Raw genomic sequence first — 20,024 nt, 5'->3', positions numbered from 1 at the left:
CCTACAGATCTACTTGCTAAACAAATTGCCACACTACCTATACCAACTAGGTCTCATTTCTTCACGGCTGTTAATATTCTGATTTTATTTTATTTTATTTTATTTTATTTTATTTTTGCTATTTAAGGCCGCACGCGTGACATATGGAGGTTCCCAGACTAGGGGTCAAATCAGAGCTGTAGCCGCTGGCCTACACCATAGCCACAGCAACTCAGGATCCAAGCCTCGCCTGCAACTTAGGCCACAGCTCGCGGCAACACCAGATCCTTAACCCACTGAGCAAAGCCAGGGATTGAACCTATGTTCTCATGGATGCTAGTCAGATTCGTTTCCACTGAGCCACAAGAACTCCTCGATTTTGTTTTTTTTTAAGGGCCGCACCTGTGGCATGTGGACGATTCCAGTCTAGGAGTTGAATTGGAGCTGTAGCTGCAGGCCTATGCCACAGCCACGGCCACGGCCACAGCCAGATCCGAGCCGCATCTTCGACCTACACCACAGCTCGTGGCAATGCCGGATCCTAAACTGCGTGAGGCTAGGGATTGAACCCACATCTTCATGGATACTAGTCAGGTTCTTAACTTGCTGAGCCACAACGGGAACTCTGACATTCAGATTTTATTTTATTATTATTATTTTGTCTTTTCGTCCTTTTAGGGCCGCACCCACGGCATATGGAGGTTCCCAGGCTAGGGGTCTACTCGGAGCTGTAGCTGCTGGCCTACGCCACCCATAGACACAGCAATGCCAGATTCGAGCCGCATCTGCGGCCTACACTACAGCTCACAGCAACACCGGATCCTTAACCCACTGAGTGAGGCCAGGGATTGAACCCACAACCTCATGGTTCCTAGTCAGATTCGTCTCCACTGCGCCATGACGGGAACTCCTGAAAATCAGATTTTAAAGTAAATTACTAGAAAAACTTTTTTTTTTTTTTTTTTTTTGTCTCTAGGGCCACACCCATGGCATGTGGAGTTTCCCAGGCCAGGGGTCCAAATCAGCTGTAGCCACCAGCCTATGCCATAGCCACAGCGGGATCCGAGCTGCATCTGCAACCTACATCACAGCTCCCAGCAATGCCAGATCCTTAACCCACTGAGCAAGGCCAGGGATCGAACCCACGTCCTCATGGATGCTAGTCGGGTTTGTTAACTGCTGAACCACAACGGGAACTCCATCGAAAAACTTTTCTGAGACCAGGCACTCCATCCTTTATAATGGATTAAACCAAAATATTTTCCTCCATACTGAAGTAGCTTCAGATATAACTATAAAGGTGATTTTAAAAACTCCAACCTCAATTATATCTCAACAAAGCTGGATGAAAAAAAAAACTAAAAACACCCACAATACCACTTCACACTTAAAAAATGAATACTTCATTAATACCAAATATACAATGTTCACATTTCCTTAATGATGTCCATTTTACATTTCCTGATTCATGATACAAACAGGGTCCAAACGCTATATTTATGTCTCTCAAATATATATATATATTTTTTTTGGTCTTTTTGCCTTTTCTTGGGCCACTCCCTTGGCATATGGAGGTTCCCAGGCTAGGGGCTGAATCGGAGCTGTAGCTGCTGGCGTACGCCAGAGCCACAACAACGTGGGATCGGAGCCGCGTCTGCAACCTACACTACAGCTCAACGGCAACGCCGGATCATTAACCCACTGAGCAAGGGCAGGGATCGAACCTGCAACCTCATGGTTTCTAGTCGGATTCGTTAACCACTGCGCCACAACGGGAACTCCTATCCTTTAATACTTAGGTTCCTACTCCATCTTCATTTATTTTATGTCTGCAGTTTATTTACTGAAGAAATCAGATCCCTTGTCCTAGAGTTTTCTCTGGATATTATTGAATTTCCACTGTATTTTTTTTTTTTTTTTTTTTTTGCCATTTGCCTCACCTGCAGCATATGGAAGTTTCCAGGCCAGGGACTGAATCCTAGCAACCTACACCATAGCTGCCGTAACACCAGTCCTCAACCACAAAGTGCCACGGCAGGAACTCCTCCACTGTGTTTTTTCACATGTTTTTCCATTCTCTTATTTCCTGCAAACTGGTAGCTGTAAGTATAGGGTTGATTGGACTTTTGCCAATACTTCACACAGGATGTTAGGGTTAAAAAAGTGAGAAGAGGAGTTCCCACTGTGGCTTGGCGGGTTAAAAACCTGACTAGTATCCATCAGGATGCGGGTTCGATCCCTGGCCTCACTCAGTGGATTAAGGATCCAGCATTGCCATAAGCTGTGGTATAGGTCACAGATGTAGCTCCGATCGGGGATTGATGTAGGCCAGCAGCTGCAGCACGATTTGACCCCTAGCTTGGGAACTTCTATATGCTGAAGGTGCAGCTCTAAAAAAAGCAAAGAAAAAAAATTTTGAGAAGAAGTCACATGTTTGGGTCTTTATAAAATAATCAAAATTGCATTTTGTTATGTATTTATTAAAGATGATCATTTATAGTTTATAAAAAAAATTGCCCTGATATACACAAAAATTTCTTGATAATGGTAATTAAAAGCAGCCATGCCTACCCCCCTTGTGTCCACACCAATACTCAATCTAGATTGGTTTAATCTTGAAGTGTAATCCGATAAGACTGAAGACCAAACATTTCAGGTCCTGGACAAGATAATAAAATACTCGTAAGCCTTCTGGATCCCTAAAATGCAAGAGAAAAAAAAAAAAAGTTTAAAAAGCTGAGAAAAACCAGCCCAAAAAAAAAAAAATTATTTAACCCAGATGATTTACGTACCAAGATATTCCTCATAGAGGTATTTATAAAATTAAAACTTTAAAAAAACCAAGTGTCCAAAAAGACAAAAAACCCTATATGCTATATATTAAAATGGAATCTTATGAATTCATTTAAAACATTAAGGTTTTTCTTAAATGGGGAAATGCTTATATTAAGTGGGGGAAAAATCAAGATTAAAGAGACAATCTCAATCACATTTTCTGTGCTATATATTTTTTAAAAGCACAAGAAAAAGACAAGAAATACTTTAAGATTAATGGCTATCTAGCTGTTCTGGGTGATTTTTCCCCTTTCTACTTTCCTATATTTCTTATATTTTCTACAATGAGTATGTGTTACTTTTGGAATCAGGAAAACTTAACAAGAAACTGTTCAAAGGAAGACAATCATGCCAAACATGTACTAAAAGTGAGCCATATCTAACCCCAAGTCATCAAAGCCCCAGAGCCAAAGAACTGGCCAAATTCTAAGGACTCTTTATGACATAAATTCATGTCACCTTTATAATTTACCCTATTGACAAAATGAAATTTTAATGCATAGTCTAAATAATTTCAAGTTTCACTAAAGTCCAGCTTTAAGATGTGCCATCTGAGTGGCCAACACTGAGCAGGGTGTTCAGGCTCATTGATTCTACAGATTATTTCCAGCACTTGCTTTTTCCTTTCCATTTCATTTTCTGTTCTGGCCAGATTCTCACCCACTCTGGCTGCTCCTGTGGTTGAACTACTACTCTGTGTTGTGTGTCTCTGAGAAGCTCTTTTTAGCCATGATTGAGAGAAACATCAAAAGCAATACAAGCAAGCCCCTGAAAATAATTTGGAGTCTCTCTCTATTGAAGGGGAACAACCCCAACTCCTTCTGTCTTAGATCTGTACCAGATGTTACCGTAACAGTCTCAATTTTGCTAATGGTTTCACATCAATCTGCTCCAAAACAGATATATCTGGATATAAAGATCATGTACACTTACTTAGATTGATTGACATCAATCAGTGAACCAATTTTTGATGTTGTGAAGGAAATGTGTTCATCCCCAATGACAATTTCAAGCTCCTGGAAACATGAAAAGAAGTCAGTCAAGGTGAATTGGATTTTTCATGAGTCACACAGGGGAAGGGTTCATCATCTGCCAAATCACACAAACTCTAATACCGACAGCTGCGTTAACAAGAACAAGTTCTGTCCGAGCACTAGACTGTACTGGGTACTGGAAACAGATAAATACTAGTCTAGCCCTTGAGCAGCTCATACTCTTAGAGGAAGTTGTTTCTGTGCGGCTCCCCCATTTGGAAAAATTTATATCATGAATCATGTATGAATCTGTTTTATAAATACTAAGAATCTAACTTTTCTGGGCAACATGGACAAGGAAAAGAACTCCAGACCCTGAGTTTGATCCCAGCTTTGTCACTTACTACCTGTGTGCACTTGAGTCTGAATTTCTAAAGCGTCAAACAGGTTCCGGAATTTTTTTTTCTTTTTTTGTCTTTTTAGGGCCGCATCCACAGCACATGGAGGTTCCCAGGCTAGAGATCTAATCAGAGCTGTTGCTGCCAGCCTACACCAGAGCCACAGCAAAGCCAGATATGAGCTGCCTCTGCGACCTACACCACAGCTCACAGCAATACCAGATCCTTAACCCACTGAGCAAGGCCAGAGATCGAACCGGCAACCTCATGGTTCCTACTCAGATACGTTTCCACTGCACCAAGACAGGAACTCCGGGTTCCATAAATTTTTTTTTCTTTTCTAGGGCCACACCCATGGCATGTGGAGGTTCCCAGGCTAGGGGTCCAATCGGAGCTATAGCCCCCAGCCTACTCAAGAGCCACAGCAACATGGGATCCAAGCCATGTCTGCGACCTACACCCCAGCTCATGGCAATGCCGGATCCTTAACCCACGGGGTGAGGCCAGGGATCAAACCCACAACCTCATGGTTCCTAGTCGGATTCGTTAACCACTGAGCCACGATGGGAACTCCATTTGTTTTTTTTTAGGTTCCATAAATTTTAAGAACCAAAGATCTCTGCCTTTGTGGGACTTACAACCTACTGACCTTTTTCTTTCTTTTTCCTTCTCATTCTTTTTGTTCTGGAGTTTTTCAATAATGAAAAGAATTCAAACAGAAGATAGAGAAAACTGAGACCAATGTTCTCAACACCCAGATTTGAAGATGTTAATACACTGTCATACCTGTGTTACAGTTTTATAGAAGTAAAACATTACAGATAGAGTTTAGACCCATTTCCCATTCCACTCTCCTTGCATCCCCACAAGCTGGGGTGTATTCATTCTGGTCTTAAAGTAGTGAATATGTTTTAAAAATTTTACAGACATGATTACACTATACATAGCTTTTGCATTTTTCATTCAACAAAGGTTTTAATTCATTTTTTATTGAGTTAACACTGGTTTATACCCTAAGTTTCATGTGTACAATATGTTTCCACTTCTGCATATACCATAGCATGCTCACACCAAAAATTTAATTTCCATCTGTCACCATTAACAAGTGGTCACCTTTACCCATTTTGCCCTCTCCTCCCTACCTCCCCCAGCCCCTTCCCTCTGGTAACCACTCCTCTGTTCTCTGCATTTATGTGTTTCTATTTGGTTTGTTCATTTAATTTGTTCTTTTTGTCTGTTTTCAACAAAACTTTTGTATATAGATCAAGTTCATTAGTTTTCAATGCTTTAGAATATTCTATGCATTTTCCTATTGAAGCAGACCTGAGTTTTCCAATCTTTGTTTCTATAAACAATGTGGCAAGACTGTTCTCCTATGCATCACTTGTACATACGTGAAAAATCTCTCTAGAAAATTCCTAAAAGTAGGTAAAAGTATTTCCAACTCTACTAGATACTACCAAATTGTTCCTTAAAATGGTTGGTACCAATGTTATTGCCACCGGTATATATGAATCCCCCTTTTCCTTTCTCATATCCTTTTAAACACTTGCTGCCCTTTTTTGGGGGGGAGGGGATTATAATGAGTCTGAAATGGTATCTCACTGTTGTCCTAATTTTCATTTTTCAAATGAAACTGTAAATATTTTCCAGGTCCATGATTGTCCATTTATAACCTTTACACATTCTGCCACTGGTTTATCTTTTTATTAATTTGCAGTTCTTTATATATCCTGGATTGAAACCCTTTGCCAGTTTTGTTTTGCAAATATCTTCTGCTAGCCTGTGGCTTATTTTTTAACTTTATCTCAATGTTTTTAGATAAAAAGTTTAAATTTAAGGAAGTCAAATCTACCAATCTTTCCCCTTGCGGATTTTAGATTTTAGAAAAGTTCTCTACCCAGAAATAATAAAAGACAGTCTAGGAGTTCTCTTGTGGCGCAATGGGTTAAGGATCTGGCACAGACACTACAGTGACTCGGTTTGATCTCTGGCCTGAGAATTTCCACCTGCCCCAGACGCAGGAAAAAAAAAAAGATAGTCTATATTTTTGGCTAGGTTCTAAAATCTTCCTTCATTTCTTTTCTTTTCTTCTCTAATGGCTGCACCTGTAGCATCTGACACTTCTCAGACCAGGGACTGAATCTGAGCCACAGCTGTGACTTACGTAGCAACTGTGGCAACACCAGATCCTTTAACTCACTGAGCCAGTCCAGGGATTGAACCGGTGCCTCTGCAGTGACCCAAGCTGCTGAAGGCAGATTCTTAACCCACTGCACCACAGAAGGAACTCCAAAATCTTACTTTATTTCTATAAATAGTCTATTAAAAAATACTCCATAAATATATTGCCAATCATCTTAGTATTTAATTCATTAAACAGTTCATCCTTATTCTATTAATTTGAAAGTCCACCTCTGTCATATGCTGTCCAAGTTCCCATTCATGAGCTAGTGTTTCTGGGCTCCCTATTCTGTCCCATTAGTTCAGGGATTAATTCCTGAGGCAATATCACCATACAAATGACTACAGTTTTACAAAAAATCTTCAAAATTATCTTGGCTACTCTTGCCCCTTTGTTCTTCCATGAATTCTAATGTTCTGTTAGGCTCTAGGAAAAAAATACTATTGTGATTTTGATTTGAATTGCAATGAATTTGTAAATTATTTTGGTGAAAATTGATATAATACTGAGTCTTCCCAACAATAAAAATGATACATATTTTTATGTCCTTCTATAAAGCTCTTCCCCTTAAGTTTTGTACACCTTGTTAAATTTACTCCCAACTTTACTTACAGCTTTTGTTGCTATTATGAATAGAATTTTGTTTTTAATTACACTATCCAGTAGGATGTTGCTGGTATATGGCAGTATGCCTTGCTCTCTTTACAGAACAGTTGTGAATGTTAAATGAATTAATACAGTTGAAAATTTTATCAATCCTAAAGCAAAATACATCCACATGGTCTTACTAAGATCTCATGGACATAATAAGTTAACTTAAGCACTGAGGATGGACTTTTTTCACTCTTCCTCAAGAGCTGTCCCATCGTTTTGAGATTAACTAGAGTAAGCTTATATGAGTTTTCATATTAACTTAATAAATATAAGTGTTATAGAGTTTTTACTATACACTGGCACTATTTTAGTCACTAGAAATATAGCAGTGGGGGAAAAAAACAGGTAAAATCCTTGTACTGAAGGAGTTTGCACATGTATGTCTATGTCTGTTGTAGTAGAGAAGAAAAAGGGATACAAGACAATTTCAGATAAAGATAAAAGCTATGCATGCTCGGGAGTTCCCGTCGTGGCTCAGCGGTTAACGAACCAGACTAGCATCCATGAGGACATGGGTTCAATCACTGGCCTCGCTCAGTGGGTTAAGGATCCAGTGTTGCCATGAGCTGTGGTGTAGGCCGGCAGCGACAGCTCTGATTGGACCCCTAGCCTGGAAGCTTCCATATGCTGCAGGTACAGCCCCCCCCCCCCCCAAAAAAGGCTATGAAGACAAAACCCATACTTTTTTTTTTTAATGGGGAAAGGCATTTTAGATTGAATGGACAGGCAAGACATCACTGAGGAAATGCACTTGAAACCTCAATAACAGACAGTCTGGAATAGAATATTCCAGGCAGCCTGTGGCAAACGTAAAGATCCTAAACTTGGAGTTCCCATCATGACTCAGCAGAAACAAATCTGACTAGCATCCATGTCACATGCAGAACAATAAATCTCATCTTATCTGTTAAGATTTCTGCACTGTGGACAGTTGGTAAAACACTCACCTGCCGACCTACTCGGTCAGGAGGAGGCCACAAAGCATCATCCTCTTTGGTAATTTCACTGTCATCAATTATCCTCTTTAGTTCCTCCATCACACTTTTATGTACATAAGCCTGAAAGCAAGTTAAAAAGCAGCATTTAAATTTTATCCCTAAGCAGCATTCTGACTCAGAGAGTGGTGAAAGATTAAAAAAAGACTGCTCATGAAAACTTATTTCTGGCACCTCTGTAAGTGGGAAGACCTTCCAGCTTGACCTCAGCATGCCAAGAAAGCAGGGTCAGAAGGGCCCAAATGACTACACCTCAGTCCCACACCTAGTTGTTTCTCTTTCTTGACTCATCTTGTTCAATGGACCTGCCCTTTGCCTACCTACTAAACTGACACTTAAGCCCCAAACAAAAAAATCTATAAGTACCCCTGGTTATTCTTAAGTAAATAACATACTTCTGAAAAACAGAGACATGTCATTTGCAATACATTTTACATATTAGTTCATGTTTAAAAAAACTGTGTGGATGCGGACATGTGTGGGGAACATAAAACTGAATGCTAATTATAATAGTATGAAAATATACTAACTGTTAAGACATTTTCAAATGTGGCGAAGTGACAAAAAGGAAAGAATAACTGTGATGAAGCCTTAATGGGGTAGAACTCATGCCAAAATGAAGCACATGGACTTGACAGAGACAGGCATAGGTCTGAATTCCTGCTCAATCTCTTACCAGAGGGGTAACTTTGAACAAGCCCCATAATTAATAACTGGGCCTTCACGGCCTTATCTGTAAAAGGCTATATAATACCACCCATCGCACAGGCTTAGAATAAGGGTTAAAATAACACCACAGGTGTAAAATATCTAGTGCTATGCCCGGCATCTAACATGCATTCAATGATGCTAACTGTTCTCCCATGTGCTCGGTCCCCATTCAAATGCAAATTAAAAGAGCTCTATGGAGTGCTAGGTACCAGGGAATATACCAAAACACTTTCGGTGGGAGTTCCCATTGTGGCGCAGTGGAAACAAATCTGACTAATAACCATGAGGTTGCAGGTTTAATCCCTGGCCTCGCCCAATGGGTTAACATTGGGCTAACGATTCAGTGTTGCTGTGAGCTGTGGTGTAGGTCACAGATGCAGCTCAAATCCTGCGTTGCTGTGGCTGTGGCACAGGCTGGCAGCTGTAGCTCTGATTTGACCCCTAGCCTGGGAACTTCCACATGCCACATGTACAGCCCTAAAAAAAAAAAAAAAAAAAAAATCCCAAGAAACAAAAAACACTTCAAGTGAGGGGGAGAGTAGGTTTTCTCTTTTTTGCAGATCAAGAAACTGAGACTTGGGGAGTGGGGGGATGTGCTGGGGGGTTTGGGATGAAAATGCTATAAAATTGGGTTGTGATGATCATTGTACAATTATGAATACAATAAAATTCATTAAAAAAAGAAAAGAAAAGGAAAAAAAAAAAAAAAACTCTGAGACTTAACAAATTAAACCAGGAAATATGCCCAAGGTCACACAGTCTAAGCAGCAGGTTCAGGGTTCAAACTAAGATTTGCAAGACTTCAAATGATTACCAGTAATTGATTAAGTATTGTGGAAGAAAACATAAACTACAAGAAGGTTTGAGAAAAACTTAGAAGCTGTCTACAAATATGCCCACACTTTCCTCTTCTTTATCTCTCAATAATATTCCCAGAGAGAATACAAACAAGACAAAAGGCTAAATGGTAGTGAATGAAAGGCTCTCAGAAGACTCATTACCTCTTTTCTGATCATGACATCATTTTTGTAATTGCTGTTGTTGGCATATCTCAATTTCCCTGTGAAGGGAAAAAAAACAAATTCAGTATGTAATAAAAAGATACGAATAAAGCATCATTGGCCTACCAAGACCCTCAGTTGCTTAAAATGTATCGCAACTTTCCCTTTAAAGTGTCTAACAGTTTCACTATCTATACCTTTTGTGTTTCAACAGTACTAGTCTTTCCAGTTTTTCACTTTAGGCTATTGTGGACCTAGAATGTCACCAGACTTAAGAGTAAACAAAGGATGTTGCTGCTGTCAAGTCAAACCATTGCAGCCATACCACCCTCCAAGCCCCCCATGCCTCCCATGGTGCATCCTGAGGGGATGCAGGATGGAGAAAACAGGATATTAGCCCTAATGGTTAAGGCGCTTATCAAAGAAACGATTTCAATGTGCCCAGACTCTTGCATCTTCCCATACCTAGCAAAGTCCAAGCTTCATTAGCTTGAAATGTCTAGTTTTTCTTTAATTAAAAGTAATCTTTTGATGTTCCAACTATCTTCAGTTTGTTTGTCTGGTTTTTTGCAAAAACTCCTCAATAACCTGCCTCATTCCTTATCTCTTCAGAACAGTCCCTCAAAGCTATCTAAGAACCTGTCTCCCAGGCTTAAGTCCTCAGTATGTCTGTCAAATAAAACATAACTCTCAACTTTTGAGTTTTTTTTTTTTTCCATCAACACTATTAAATAGCCTCCCAGCAAAAAATACAGCTGATAATGAATTATAATTCTTGCCAAAGGCAGCTCAGTTGTGATTAAAGAACAGACTCTTTTGTGACAGGCAAATCACATCTCTGCAGATTAATGCCCTCAGCTGAAAAACAGGAGTAACCGATAACTTACCTACAGACAGGGCCCCCTGAGGCTCAAGAGTTGTGAAAGCATTCTGAAAACTGTTAAAATGCTTTTTACGTATATAAACAAGTGACTGTGCAACACTCTATAATCTATTCCTGTGATATTATTATGCATATTTGGTATAAAAAGTCATATGTGCATCCAACAGGTTCACCTGAGTATATATGGTGGATATGAAGAAGATAAAAGGAAATAAAGGAGATAATTTTTTCCCTACAGAACAGAAGGCACACTAAAAAGAGCCACACTAATTGACGCCTCACTGTACCGTCTCTCTGCCTCAAGTTCCTCTCCTTTCAATTCATTCTCCATACAGTGGACAAAGTGATAGTTAACAGATCTGATTAGGTTACTCTAACACTTTGATACCAACAATGACTTCCCACTGCCGTCTTGATAAAACCCAAATTCCTCAACATGGGTTACTGCTACGCTGAGCCCACTTCCAGGGCCACTCCTCCAAAAGTCCTCTTGCACATAGCTGGAGTTAATCAAATTACAGCTGACCCATAAACAACCTTGGGCATAGGGCACCCAGCCTCTCTGTAGTTGAACACTGGTATAACTCAGAGCCAGCCCTCTGCATCTGCAGTTCCTCTGTATCCACGGTTCCTCATCTTGGACTCAACCAACTGTGGATCATGTAGGTCTTTCCTACTGAAAAAAATTAAGTGGACCCATGCAATCAAACCCATGTTGTTCAAGGGTCAAATGTGTTTGGTTTCTGCCTGAAACACCCCATTCACTTTTTGGGTTTCGGTCTCTTCGCTGTTAATGCTTTCTGAAAATGCCTTCTTGACTCTCTGCCTAACTCCTTCACATTACTAAAGGCTCAAACCTCCACTTCCCCATGTCATCTTATTCAAGAAGTCTTCTCTGACCTCCAGGCTGGGTTAGGTGCCTTCCTTCTGCTCCAAGGGTCCTTTCTGTGTCTTTCTACCCCAGTAGCCACTACACTGTCTTGTCTTTGTTTGCTAACAAACCTATTTCCTTCACAACCGGGGCGTGTCAGTTCATTTTTGTGCCCCCATTTAGGATAAATTTTCTGTCATCTTTGATTCCTTTTCTTTCACTGTACTGGCGCCTCCCCAAATCTATCACTTGGCAAAGTCCTACTGGTTGTGCCATCAACAGTATGCCATCACTATCACTCTAGTCCCAACCAACATCCCTTCCGTCTTAACAATTCTGCCTCCTATTAAGTAGTTTTCATTCTTACCCATTCTGCACCTAATAACTACAAAACTTTTTCAAGAACATATTACATCTCTCCTCTGCTTAAAACTTTCAAATTGCTTCCTGCTGCACTTAGAACAAAAATCCCAACTCTACCACACCCTATAAAGACTATATGGTGTGACCCTTGCCTGTTTATCAGGCTACTTACTATTCTCTCCAGAGCTCACTACTCTTCAGCCACACTGGCCACCTGAAACATGTTTAGTTCATCCCTGCCTTATGGCCTTGATACTTGTTTCTCCCTCTGCCTAGAATGCTCTTCTACCTGAGAGTCACAAGGCTGGCTCCTTCTTGTCAATCAGAACTCAGTTCATATATCTGCTCTTCAGAGAGTTCGCCTATGGCCACCCTTTCTAAATGCAGTCCACCAGCAATTATACCATCACTTTGTTTTCTGACCACTCATCACTATCTGGAATCTTCTTTTTTTGTTGCTTTTTGTTTGTTTGTTGTTTACAGATCTCCCAGCACGGGAATCTAAGTTCCATGAGACGGGAAGTGTTCACTCTTGTATCCCAGATGGTGGAACAGAGCCTGGCACAAGGTAGGCGCTCAAGGAACGTTTACTGAATGAATCATTGTGGTCAGAAATGTCACTAAACAGAAGATTCTGAACACGAAAAGAACCAGTGGGGAAGACACAGTATCGTTCCTTCCAAATCGGCGCCTCACAGCCATCAGTCTCTTCCTCCTCCAGTTCCTCGCACACTCCTCCCACTCGCCCGTCCCCAGGCCTACACCTCGCTCCCGTCAGGCCGGACGCTTTTCTCACCGTCGGGTCGAAACTCAAACTCCAGGAATTCGTGGCCGAATTTGCCCTTGTGACCCACGTAGTAACGCAGATAGAAGTCACTTTCCATGGCTCGCAAAAGGTATCCGAGACCGAACTTTAAGAGCAAACCGCACCTCTGCCGTAGGCGCCCGACACTGACGTAGACAACGGCGCGCGGAAGTGACGCCAGACAACTCCGCCTCCGGGCGTAGAGCGACCCCTCCCGACCCGCGGGCCAAGTAGGCTCCGCCCCTCCTGGCGGAACGAAGCCCTTCCCCACGGAGGCGGGATTGGTGTAGCCCCGCCCCCTCAGCCGGGGAGGGAGGGAGGTTGAGGTTTGTAAGCCTGCGTCCTTCTGGGCCTGCGGTCCAAGGGGTTCTAGAGCTTGGTAGGAGGACGAACGTGGTCTGGAGTCCGCGTTTTAAGACCAAGGGCTTACACTCCAAGTCCTGCGTCCTCTGAACCTCCACCTTCCTTCAGGACACCTGTCTGTGTGAGTGGGACAAAGCCCTTTACTCTCTCTGGGCCAACAGTAAAATAGGGTTATAGGACCCAAAACTCATAGAACGCCCCGCACTACGCTGCATGTGTCTAACGTTGGCTCAACTGAACCCTGCTGTTTAAGGACCAGTTCAAGAAACCTTTCTCCGTGACGCTTTCCCTGAATCCACAGTGGAGCTTGCCATTTCCCTGTAACAAACTCGCCTGCACTTATCTCTTTCAAGCTTTTATTTCTTCCTTTGCTTTTCTACCTCTCTGGTCTTTAGAAGAGATGCTTTGAGTAGGAGTTAACTATTTAATCGCCCATTCCCCAGTCATCCAAAGGGTGGTGGTGAAATGACCTATATAGCATTCTAGAAAAACAACTCTGGCTTCAATATTGTAGACTGGATTGGAAAATGAGAAGATCAGAAGTATGAAATTCATAGGCAAAAGAGAACAAGACGTAGCTAGAGCGGTAGGGGGGAAACCAGGTGTATAGCATCCTGTAAGCCAAAATAAGAGTATTTCAAGAACGGAATGCCAACAGTGTTACATACTGCTTCCAGGTCAAGGAATATAAGGACTGAAAATATCTGCAAGGTTTATAATTAAGAAGGTCCTGGGTGACCTTGGTAAAAGCAGCCTCACTGGCATGGGAGTGAGAGGCAGAGTGGAAATACTGGGATACAGGTAGGCGAAATTTGTTGTGGAAACACAGATGGTTACCATATCTTATGAGTCAGGTCTGAGTCAGGGAGAATAGAGAAGGCTTCGGAAGTGGAATACTCAAGGACAAATAGGAATTAGCCAGAGGAGGCAGAGAAGGAAAATGTAGGCAGAGAACGCCACATGCGCATGAGCACTGCATGTGCGACACGTACTTTGGGGGGCACTAAAACATAAGTGTCAACTTTGGGCAGTTCCTTCACCCGTTTCCTCATCTCTAAAATTCAAACAATAATATTGATCCTCCACACCCCCCTCATTGAAGCATCACAATGAAACAGTACTTCCAGATTTTAAAAAATGAATTTAATCTCTAGAAAGAGTGCATTTATTTTACAAACGTCCACATTTGGTTTTTAGTTCATCAAGATGATGTAAGTCAACTAGTGAGATGCAGCACATCACCCTTTGCCTCTGGAAGAGAAACCAGACTCCAAAGGGGACCGAGTACAGAAGCTAACGGAACTTGGAAGGACAAGACAAAAAGCAGAAATGGTTAGGGGGACCCCACATTCTAACATGCCTGTTACATCAAATACAGTCAAATGTGGTCCTTGAGGGGTGCTGGGGTGGATACAAACAAGGAAAATTTTGTCTGGGTACAATGTGATGGAGTTTACAAACCAGTACTTTACCCCACATCAACAACAGCCTGAAGAGAACAAAATGCTATTTTAAAACACATGGTTTGTACAGGTATTTGTTTTATCTTGTAATTTTTGTAAAAAAGTATCAAAACCTTCATGTCTTTAAATATATTTATATACATATACAGGTGGCTTTTTAAAATTACTTTTTATAGCACAAAGTGTTTGCAAATGCAGAAGATTTCTGCCGATTCTCAACTATGCACACGGTGCATAGCCTGAATGACCAGAGCTTCCTGATTGCTTATATTAACTGAAAATTTATAGCTGTATTCCTCCACCTCTAAGTTCTCCAGATCCTGAAAATCCCCAATACCCTAAAAATCGTTTGAGAAGATTCCGATACTCTATCTTCATGCATTGCTGGGAAAAGAAATTATTTACTCTAAAGCCTTTAACTGATAACTCATTTCTATTCTGTGAAATGGTGAGTGTATTGCTGGAGTGAGAGGGTGGTGTAGAGAGGCTCCCATTCCTGTGCCCTCTCCCCATTCCTTCCAGCACACAACTGGACAGGGCTTGGTTGGGGTCCCCTCTGCAGACCCCACGTCTTCGAAGTTTCCAGTTTTCTTTTTCACCGCTGAGAGAAAAATCCCAGAGGCTCTTGACAACATGGAATGCTTCTGTGAAAATGCCACTGCCCTTTTATCAGTCTTCCTTGACCATATCAAAACATTGCGATCAAGTATATGAAGAGCAGTCACTGTTTCCCTTTGGCCACTGGAAAGCTTGAGGCCGAAGACTGTCTGGTCTGCAAAGTGCTGGCAACACATCCTGATCAATTTTCCGTGATGCACTTGGTGCCTTGTACATAATAAATGACCAAGAAATGTTTATTTGAATCAGAAATTAAATAGACGTATTCTATTAAAGTGCTTACATTGAACCTGTCTTTCCATCCAGCCTCAGTTCTTACTAAGTCCTTCTTGAGCTTTTTGCTCATTCCAGTGAATTACAGGCAGTCCCTTAGAGGTCCCCATGCCGTTTCATGCTTCTGTGTCTTAGCTCAGTGTCTTCTCTGCCAGAAGCAGCCTGGGCACCCCTACGTCATTGTAAGACTTAGCTTAAGGCCACCTTTCCTTGGATCCCTTTCTTGACCCCATTCCTTATCTCCAGAGGTAGAAATGACCTCTCTCTCCTTTGGAACCTAACAGCACTCTGAAAAGAATCCATTCCTTTCTTGTTTCCATGAATGGTTTCCTCTGATTGCTACTGTGAGTTCCATAGGGACAGGAAACGTTTGACTGACCTGTACATCTGCAGCACCTGGCACTTAGTTGGTACCTAGAAAAGGGTTTCAGGGAATGAACTTACACGTTGCAGTCACATAGAGAGGACTGCAGGGATAGATATTTATTGCTATGAATTTAAATCTGACCTCATTCTGAGGTTACAGGTTACCCCAATCTGTTTTATATATAATTCTGCTAGTAAGAGTAAAGAAATTTGGGCATTCCCGTCATGGCTCAGGGGTTAACGAATCCAACTAGGAACCGTGAGGTTGCAGGTTCGATCCCTGGCTTCACTCAGTGGGTTAAGGATCCGGCGTTGCCGTGAGCTGTGGTGTAGACTGCAGATGTAGAAACCTCCGTATACCACAGGTGTGGCCCTAGAAAAGACAAAAAAAAAAAAAAAAAAAAAAAAAAGAGTAAAGACATTTAGTTGTCTCCATTTCTGGAAGGCCATTTCTGGCCATGCCTTCATATTTCCACCAGAAGGATGGGCCATAAGATAGGTAGCAGGTTTGATATTCATGTTCAGGCAGCCCAAAGGAGTCTCCTGGAAAGGAAAGGGAGGAATAGGGCTGGGATTCCTTTCTCTTATATATAGAAAAAAAGTCTGATAAATTTTCTGCCCTTCTGGTCTTCTAAGCTTCCTTCTAGTTCTGCAGTCCAATGACTCTGTAACTGGCTGTAAATAGAAGATGGCACAGGGGCAAAAAGCAATAGACATGTAACTACACCTCAAAATGCCTCCAAGAATAGAGGAGGGTGGACCTGAGGCCTCAGATTTCATCTTATTTCCTGCCATCCGACACGCTAGTATTCCAGACTTTTTTGTAGGGGGCTCCTATAGCTGCCTCTTTCAAACTGCATTTGTAGCATGTTCAGGAAACTTAGACATCACTCAGAAAGTTGTGTTTCATCATCATTTTGAGATCGCAAGTTGATTCATCCTGACCCCATTCATTTTTTTTTTTTTTTTTCTCTGTGAAGGCCAGGATCTGACTCAAAGTTGAGAAACTATACATGAGTCACTGTTTCCCTAGGAAATTCTATTTCTTTGGAGGCAGGTTACAGAAAAAGCTGTTTGTTTTGTATAAACTGCATCATTGTTCTTATAATTTCATCAGTCCAAAAATCATTTTACTTTCCATTCTTGAAAGAAGAGCGAGGGACTGAGTTCCGTAGGAGTTGGCCACCTGTTCTTCAAATTCTGTTTGGTATCGGTCATCCTAGGTCAATTGCATCGACCCTCTCAATGAGTGTTTCAGGATTATCAACACATGCATGTCATGACGAAATTGCTTGTTTATGCAAAGCATGGTGCCTGGGCTCCAGAACACAGCTGCTTCCTCTGAAGTTAGGAGCCCACGAGGGACATAGAGAAAGGCCCTAGGAACAGATAGGGCGACAGAACTCTGGGATGTCTGCCTGAAATTCGGAGGGTATCAAGCTGGACAGACATCCAAGCTTCATGGAGGTGGGGGCATCTGGGGAGCAGAGGGGAAGAATTTGCTTACAACGGTCAAGTTCCAGGCATGTTAAGGTTAGATACACATCCTCTGCTCCTCCTTAAGCCAGAAACTTCCTCATCACACCAGCAGGAGTGAGGCAGAACAGCAGAGTTAAGTAAAGACCACTCCTTGTGATAAGAGCCAGTGGGAAGGGAGTGCAGTGGTGGACCCCACAAGGAGAAAAGAGCATTTCATTTCTCCTCGCCACCCCTGCCCCTGCCACCCCTGCCCCCGCCCAAGGCCAGGAAAAGCAAAGTTAGTGTCCACAATGAAAAAAAAAATCTATACATATACCCAGAGTTTTTCCTTTTATTTACAAAGCAGTAAACCAAATCCCAGTGTGAACATATATGTACGGGAGACTATTTAAATTGTGTACACCATTTTCCCCTCACATGGGAACTTTAGGTTTGGCCACTTTTTCCGACTTAAACCCTAAGTTAGTTTCATCTGTATGAACACATGATGGAAACAAACCATCATTTAAGTATTCCTTTAAACCGTTTTCCCCACGTAAAGGAATGGTGGAGAGTGAGGGGAAGGGAAAAACAGGGATGTGACAAAACCTGCTCCACTGCCCTCCTCCTCACCCAGAGCGCATCTCAGAGGTCAGTGCCCGAACCAGCCCCTCGAGGTAACCTGGGCTGCTCTAGAAAGAGCTCTCTGTAAGTAAGGACGGCACCCCCAGGGGGCTTCGGAGGAAACGGAATGACTTCAACCCAAGGGTCCTAAAGGAACATGAAGTTACCTGAAAGGCTGAACTTTAACAGAAGGAGCAGCCGAGGTTCAGACGTGCTCTCACCTGAGCTCACAAGAACTTCCGGGACTGCGTGAAATCTGTACCCCGGCTTTAGCCATAGAAGAGGAAGCCCAGGCGAGAGTCAGCAGCCACCGGTGAGCTGGGGGGCTTTTCCTGACTGATGGGGGTCCCAGGAATAGCCAGAGGCAGAAAAGAGCTGCCTCTTTCACAGCATGTTTGCACAAACCAGGGCATCTGTTTTCTGAGCCAAATGTCCAAGGGCTTCTCTGATAACTACAGATACCCTTCCTGGGAGCTGTCTTAAAATATATTATCTTTATGCATCTGAACAACAGCCATAGGTGTGCCTCTTCTCGACAGATTTTTCTCTCACTCACATACACACATAAACATGAATACACACACCATCCACGTGGTGGGCCAGTCATACCAAAAATAAATACTCTCATGTCTCTAAATTACTTACAGAACTAATCTTATTTTTGAAAGATGTTAATAAATAATCTAAATGGGAGAGGGAGTTGAAATGTTTTTTCTTTTTTCTTTCTTTTTTTTTTGATGGATAGCCACAAAGCATAATCATTCTATTTACAAAAAACCAAAACTCCGAAACCTAAAAAGCGCCCCCCCCAAACCAAATACCCTCTGTCAATATAATTTTTAAATGAGTGAGCTACTGTACCATCGGTCCCATTTGGTTATGTCATCATGTTAGTTCCTCAGCAGTAGCTATTCCATGAATTCCTCATGGGTAGTGCAACCAGTTAAAAAGTGTATAAAACATTATACATATAAAAACTCTCACATCCTTTGGATGTTTGCAGTTCATCATAACTTTGTGGTTACCTTTCCGCAACATAAATTTAAAAAAAAAATCACACACACACACACACACACACACACACACACACACACACACACACAGACTCATGTACAGGGACCCTTCCATCCAGGCATACACCGTCCCGAGGGTAGTGCATGGGACTGATTTCCGGGAGGCACGAAGGGAGTGGTCCCATCCTCAGGGCAGTCCATCATCTTCAAGGCTTAATGCCACTCGCTGGGGGAGACAGAGCAAAGAAGTCATCATTAGACTATGGCGTTCTCAGAAGGTACCAGAGATTCTACTGCTTTACAGGCATTAGCTCACATCCTCTTTACCTCAAAGGACAGGTTTGTCACATTTATTTCACAGATGAGAAAGCTGAGACTCAAGAAGCTTCAACAGCATTTGTCCTGGATCACACCGCAAGCGGGTGAACTTGGTTTGAACCCAGATTTGCGTGAATCCAGAGCTGCAGCTTTTTTCATCATCTTGTTCTGTCTGCCTCTATATAAAGAGGACGGCTGCAGAGATCGCATCTTCCTTCATCCTCCCTTTCAGGATTGTAGGTTTGCTCAACTTCAGTGGGTTAACTTTGGCGAATGTGGAATCCCAGGCCATAGCTACCTGTCTCCAGCACGCGAATCACAATCAGGAAAGTCATCGGCTGGACCCCCTCCCAACTCATTATGCAGAATTGGAAGGCAATGGAGGTCAATGAAGTTCCACCCCGCTTTCCTTCGCCCCCTACTTTCCAGACTGTAGCTACTAGACTTCCCTCTGCCACAAATGGCTCACCACTAGATGGTGATCCCACAACCCCTGAGCCAGTCTATTTGTTTGGACAGTGGACTTAAGGTCTTTCCTATATATCGGAGTTCCCATTGTGGCGTAGTGGAAACGAATTCGACTAGGAACCATGAGGTTGCGGGTTCGATCCCTGGCCTTGCTCGACAGATTAAGGATCCAGCATTGCCCTGAGCTGTGGTGCAGGTCGCAGACCCAGCTCGGATCTGGTGTTGCTGTGACTGTGGTGTAGGATGGCAGCTACAGCTCCTTTTCGATGCCTCGCCTGGGAACCTCCATATGCCACGGGTGCGGCCCTAAGAAGACAAAAGACAAAAAAAAATTCTTTCCTATATTGACATGAAATGTTCTTTATAGCTTTTTTTTTGGGGGGGTGTATTTATGGCATACAGAATT

At 42.3% G+C, this 20,024-nt stretch overlaps 2 protein-coding genes across 32 annotated transcripts in view; both read right to left on the bottom strand.

Annotated features, from left to right (window-relative positions):
• Positions 1–2,438: 2,438 nt before the first annotated feature.
• MAGOH (mago homolog, exon junction complex subunit) lies at positions 2,439–12,802 on the bottom strand. Its single transcript, XM_003127999.6, has 5 exons — positions 12,646–12,802; positions 9,733–9,791; positions 7,973–8,083; positions 3,748–3,830; positions 2,439–2,678 (listed from the first exon to the last, which is right to left on the bottom strand). Exons 1-5 carry the CDS (start codon positions 12,731–12,733, stop codon positions 2,579–2,581), a joined length of 441 nt encoding a protein of 146 aa, XP_003128047.2. The 5' UTR covers positions 12,734–12,802; the 3' UTR covers positions 2,439–2,578.
• A 1,336-nt stretch (positions 12,803–14,138) lies between these two features.
• Positions 14,139–20,024, bottom strand: part of LRP8 (LDL receptor related protein 8) — an 81,758-nt gene continuing 75,872 nt past the window's right edge. For 30 of the 31 annotated variants that reach the window (XM_021093230.2, XM_084958069.1, XM_021093232.2 and 27 more), the window contains one exon: positions 14,139–19,058. In XM_021093230.2, coding sequence (XP_020948889.2) covers positions 19,020–19,058 — 39 coding nt within the window. In that variant the 3' untranslated portion in view covers positions 14,139–19,019. 31 annotated transcript variants of the gene reach the window in all.

This window comes from Sus scrofa, chromosome 6, assembly GCF_054392235.1.
Source record: "Sus scrofa isolate SSC_HxYL_T2T_F1_AM1 chromosome 6, Sscrofa_HxYL_maternal_Yorkshire_Landrace_v2.0, whole genome shotgun sequence".
Lineage (NCBI taxonomy): Eukaryota > Metazoa > Chordata > Mammalia > Artiodactyla > Suidae > Sus > Sus scrofa.
This window is presented reverse-complemented; position numbering and strand designations above follow the sequence as displayed.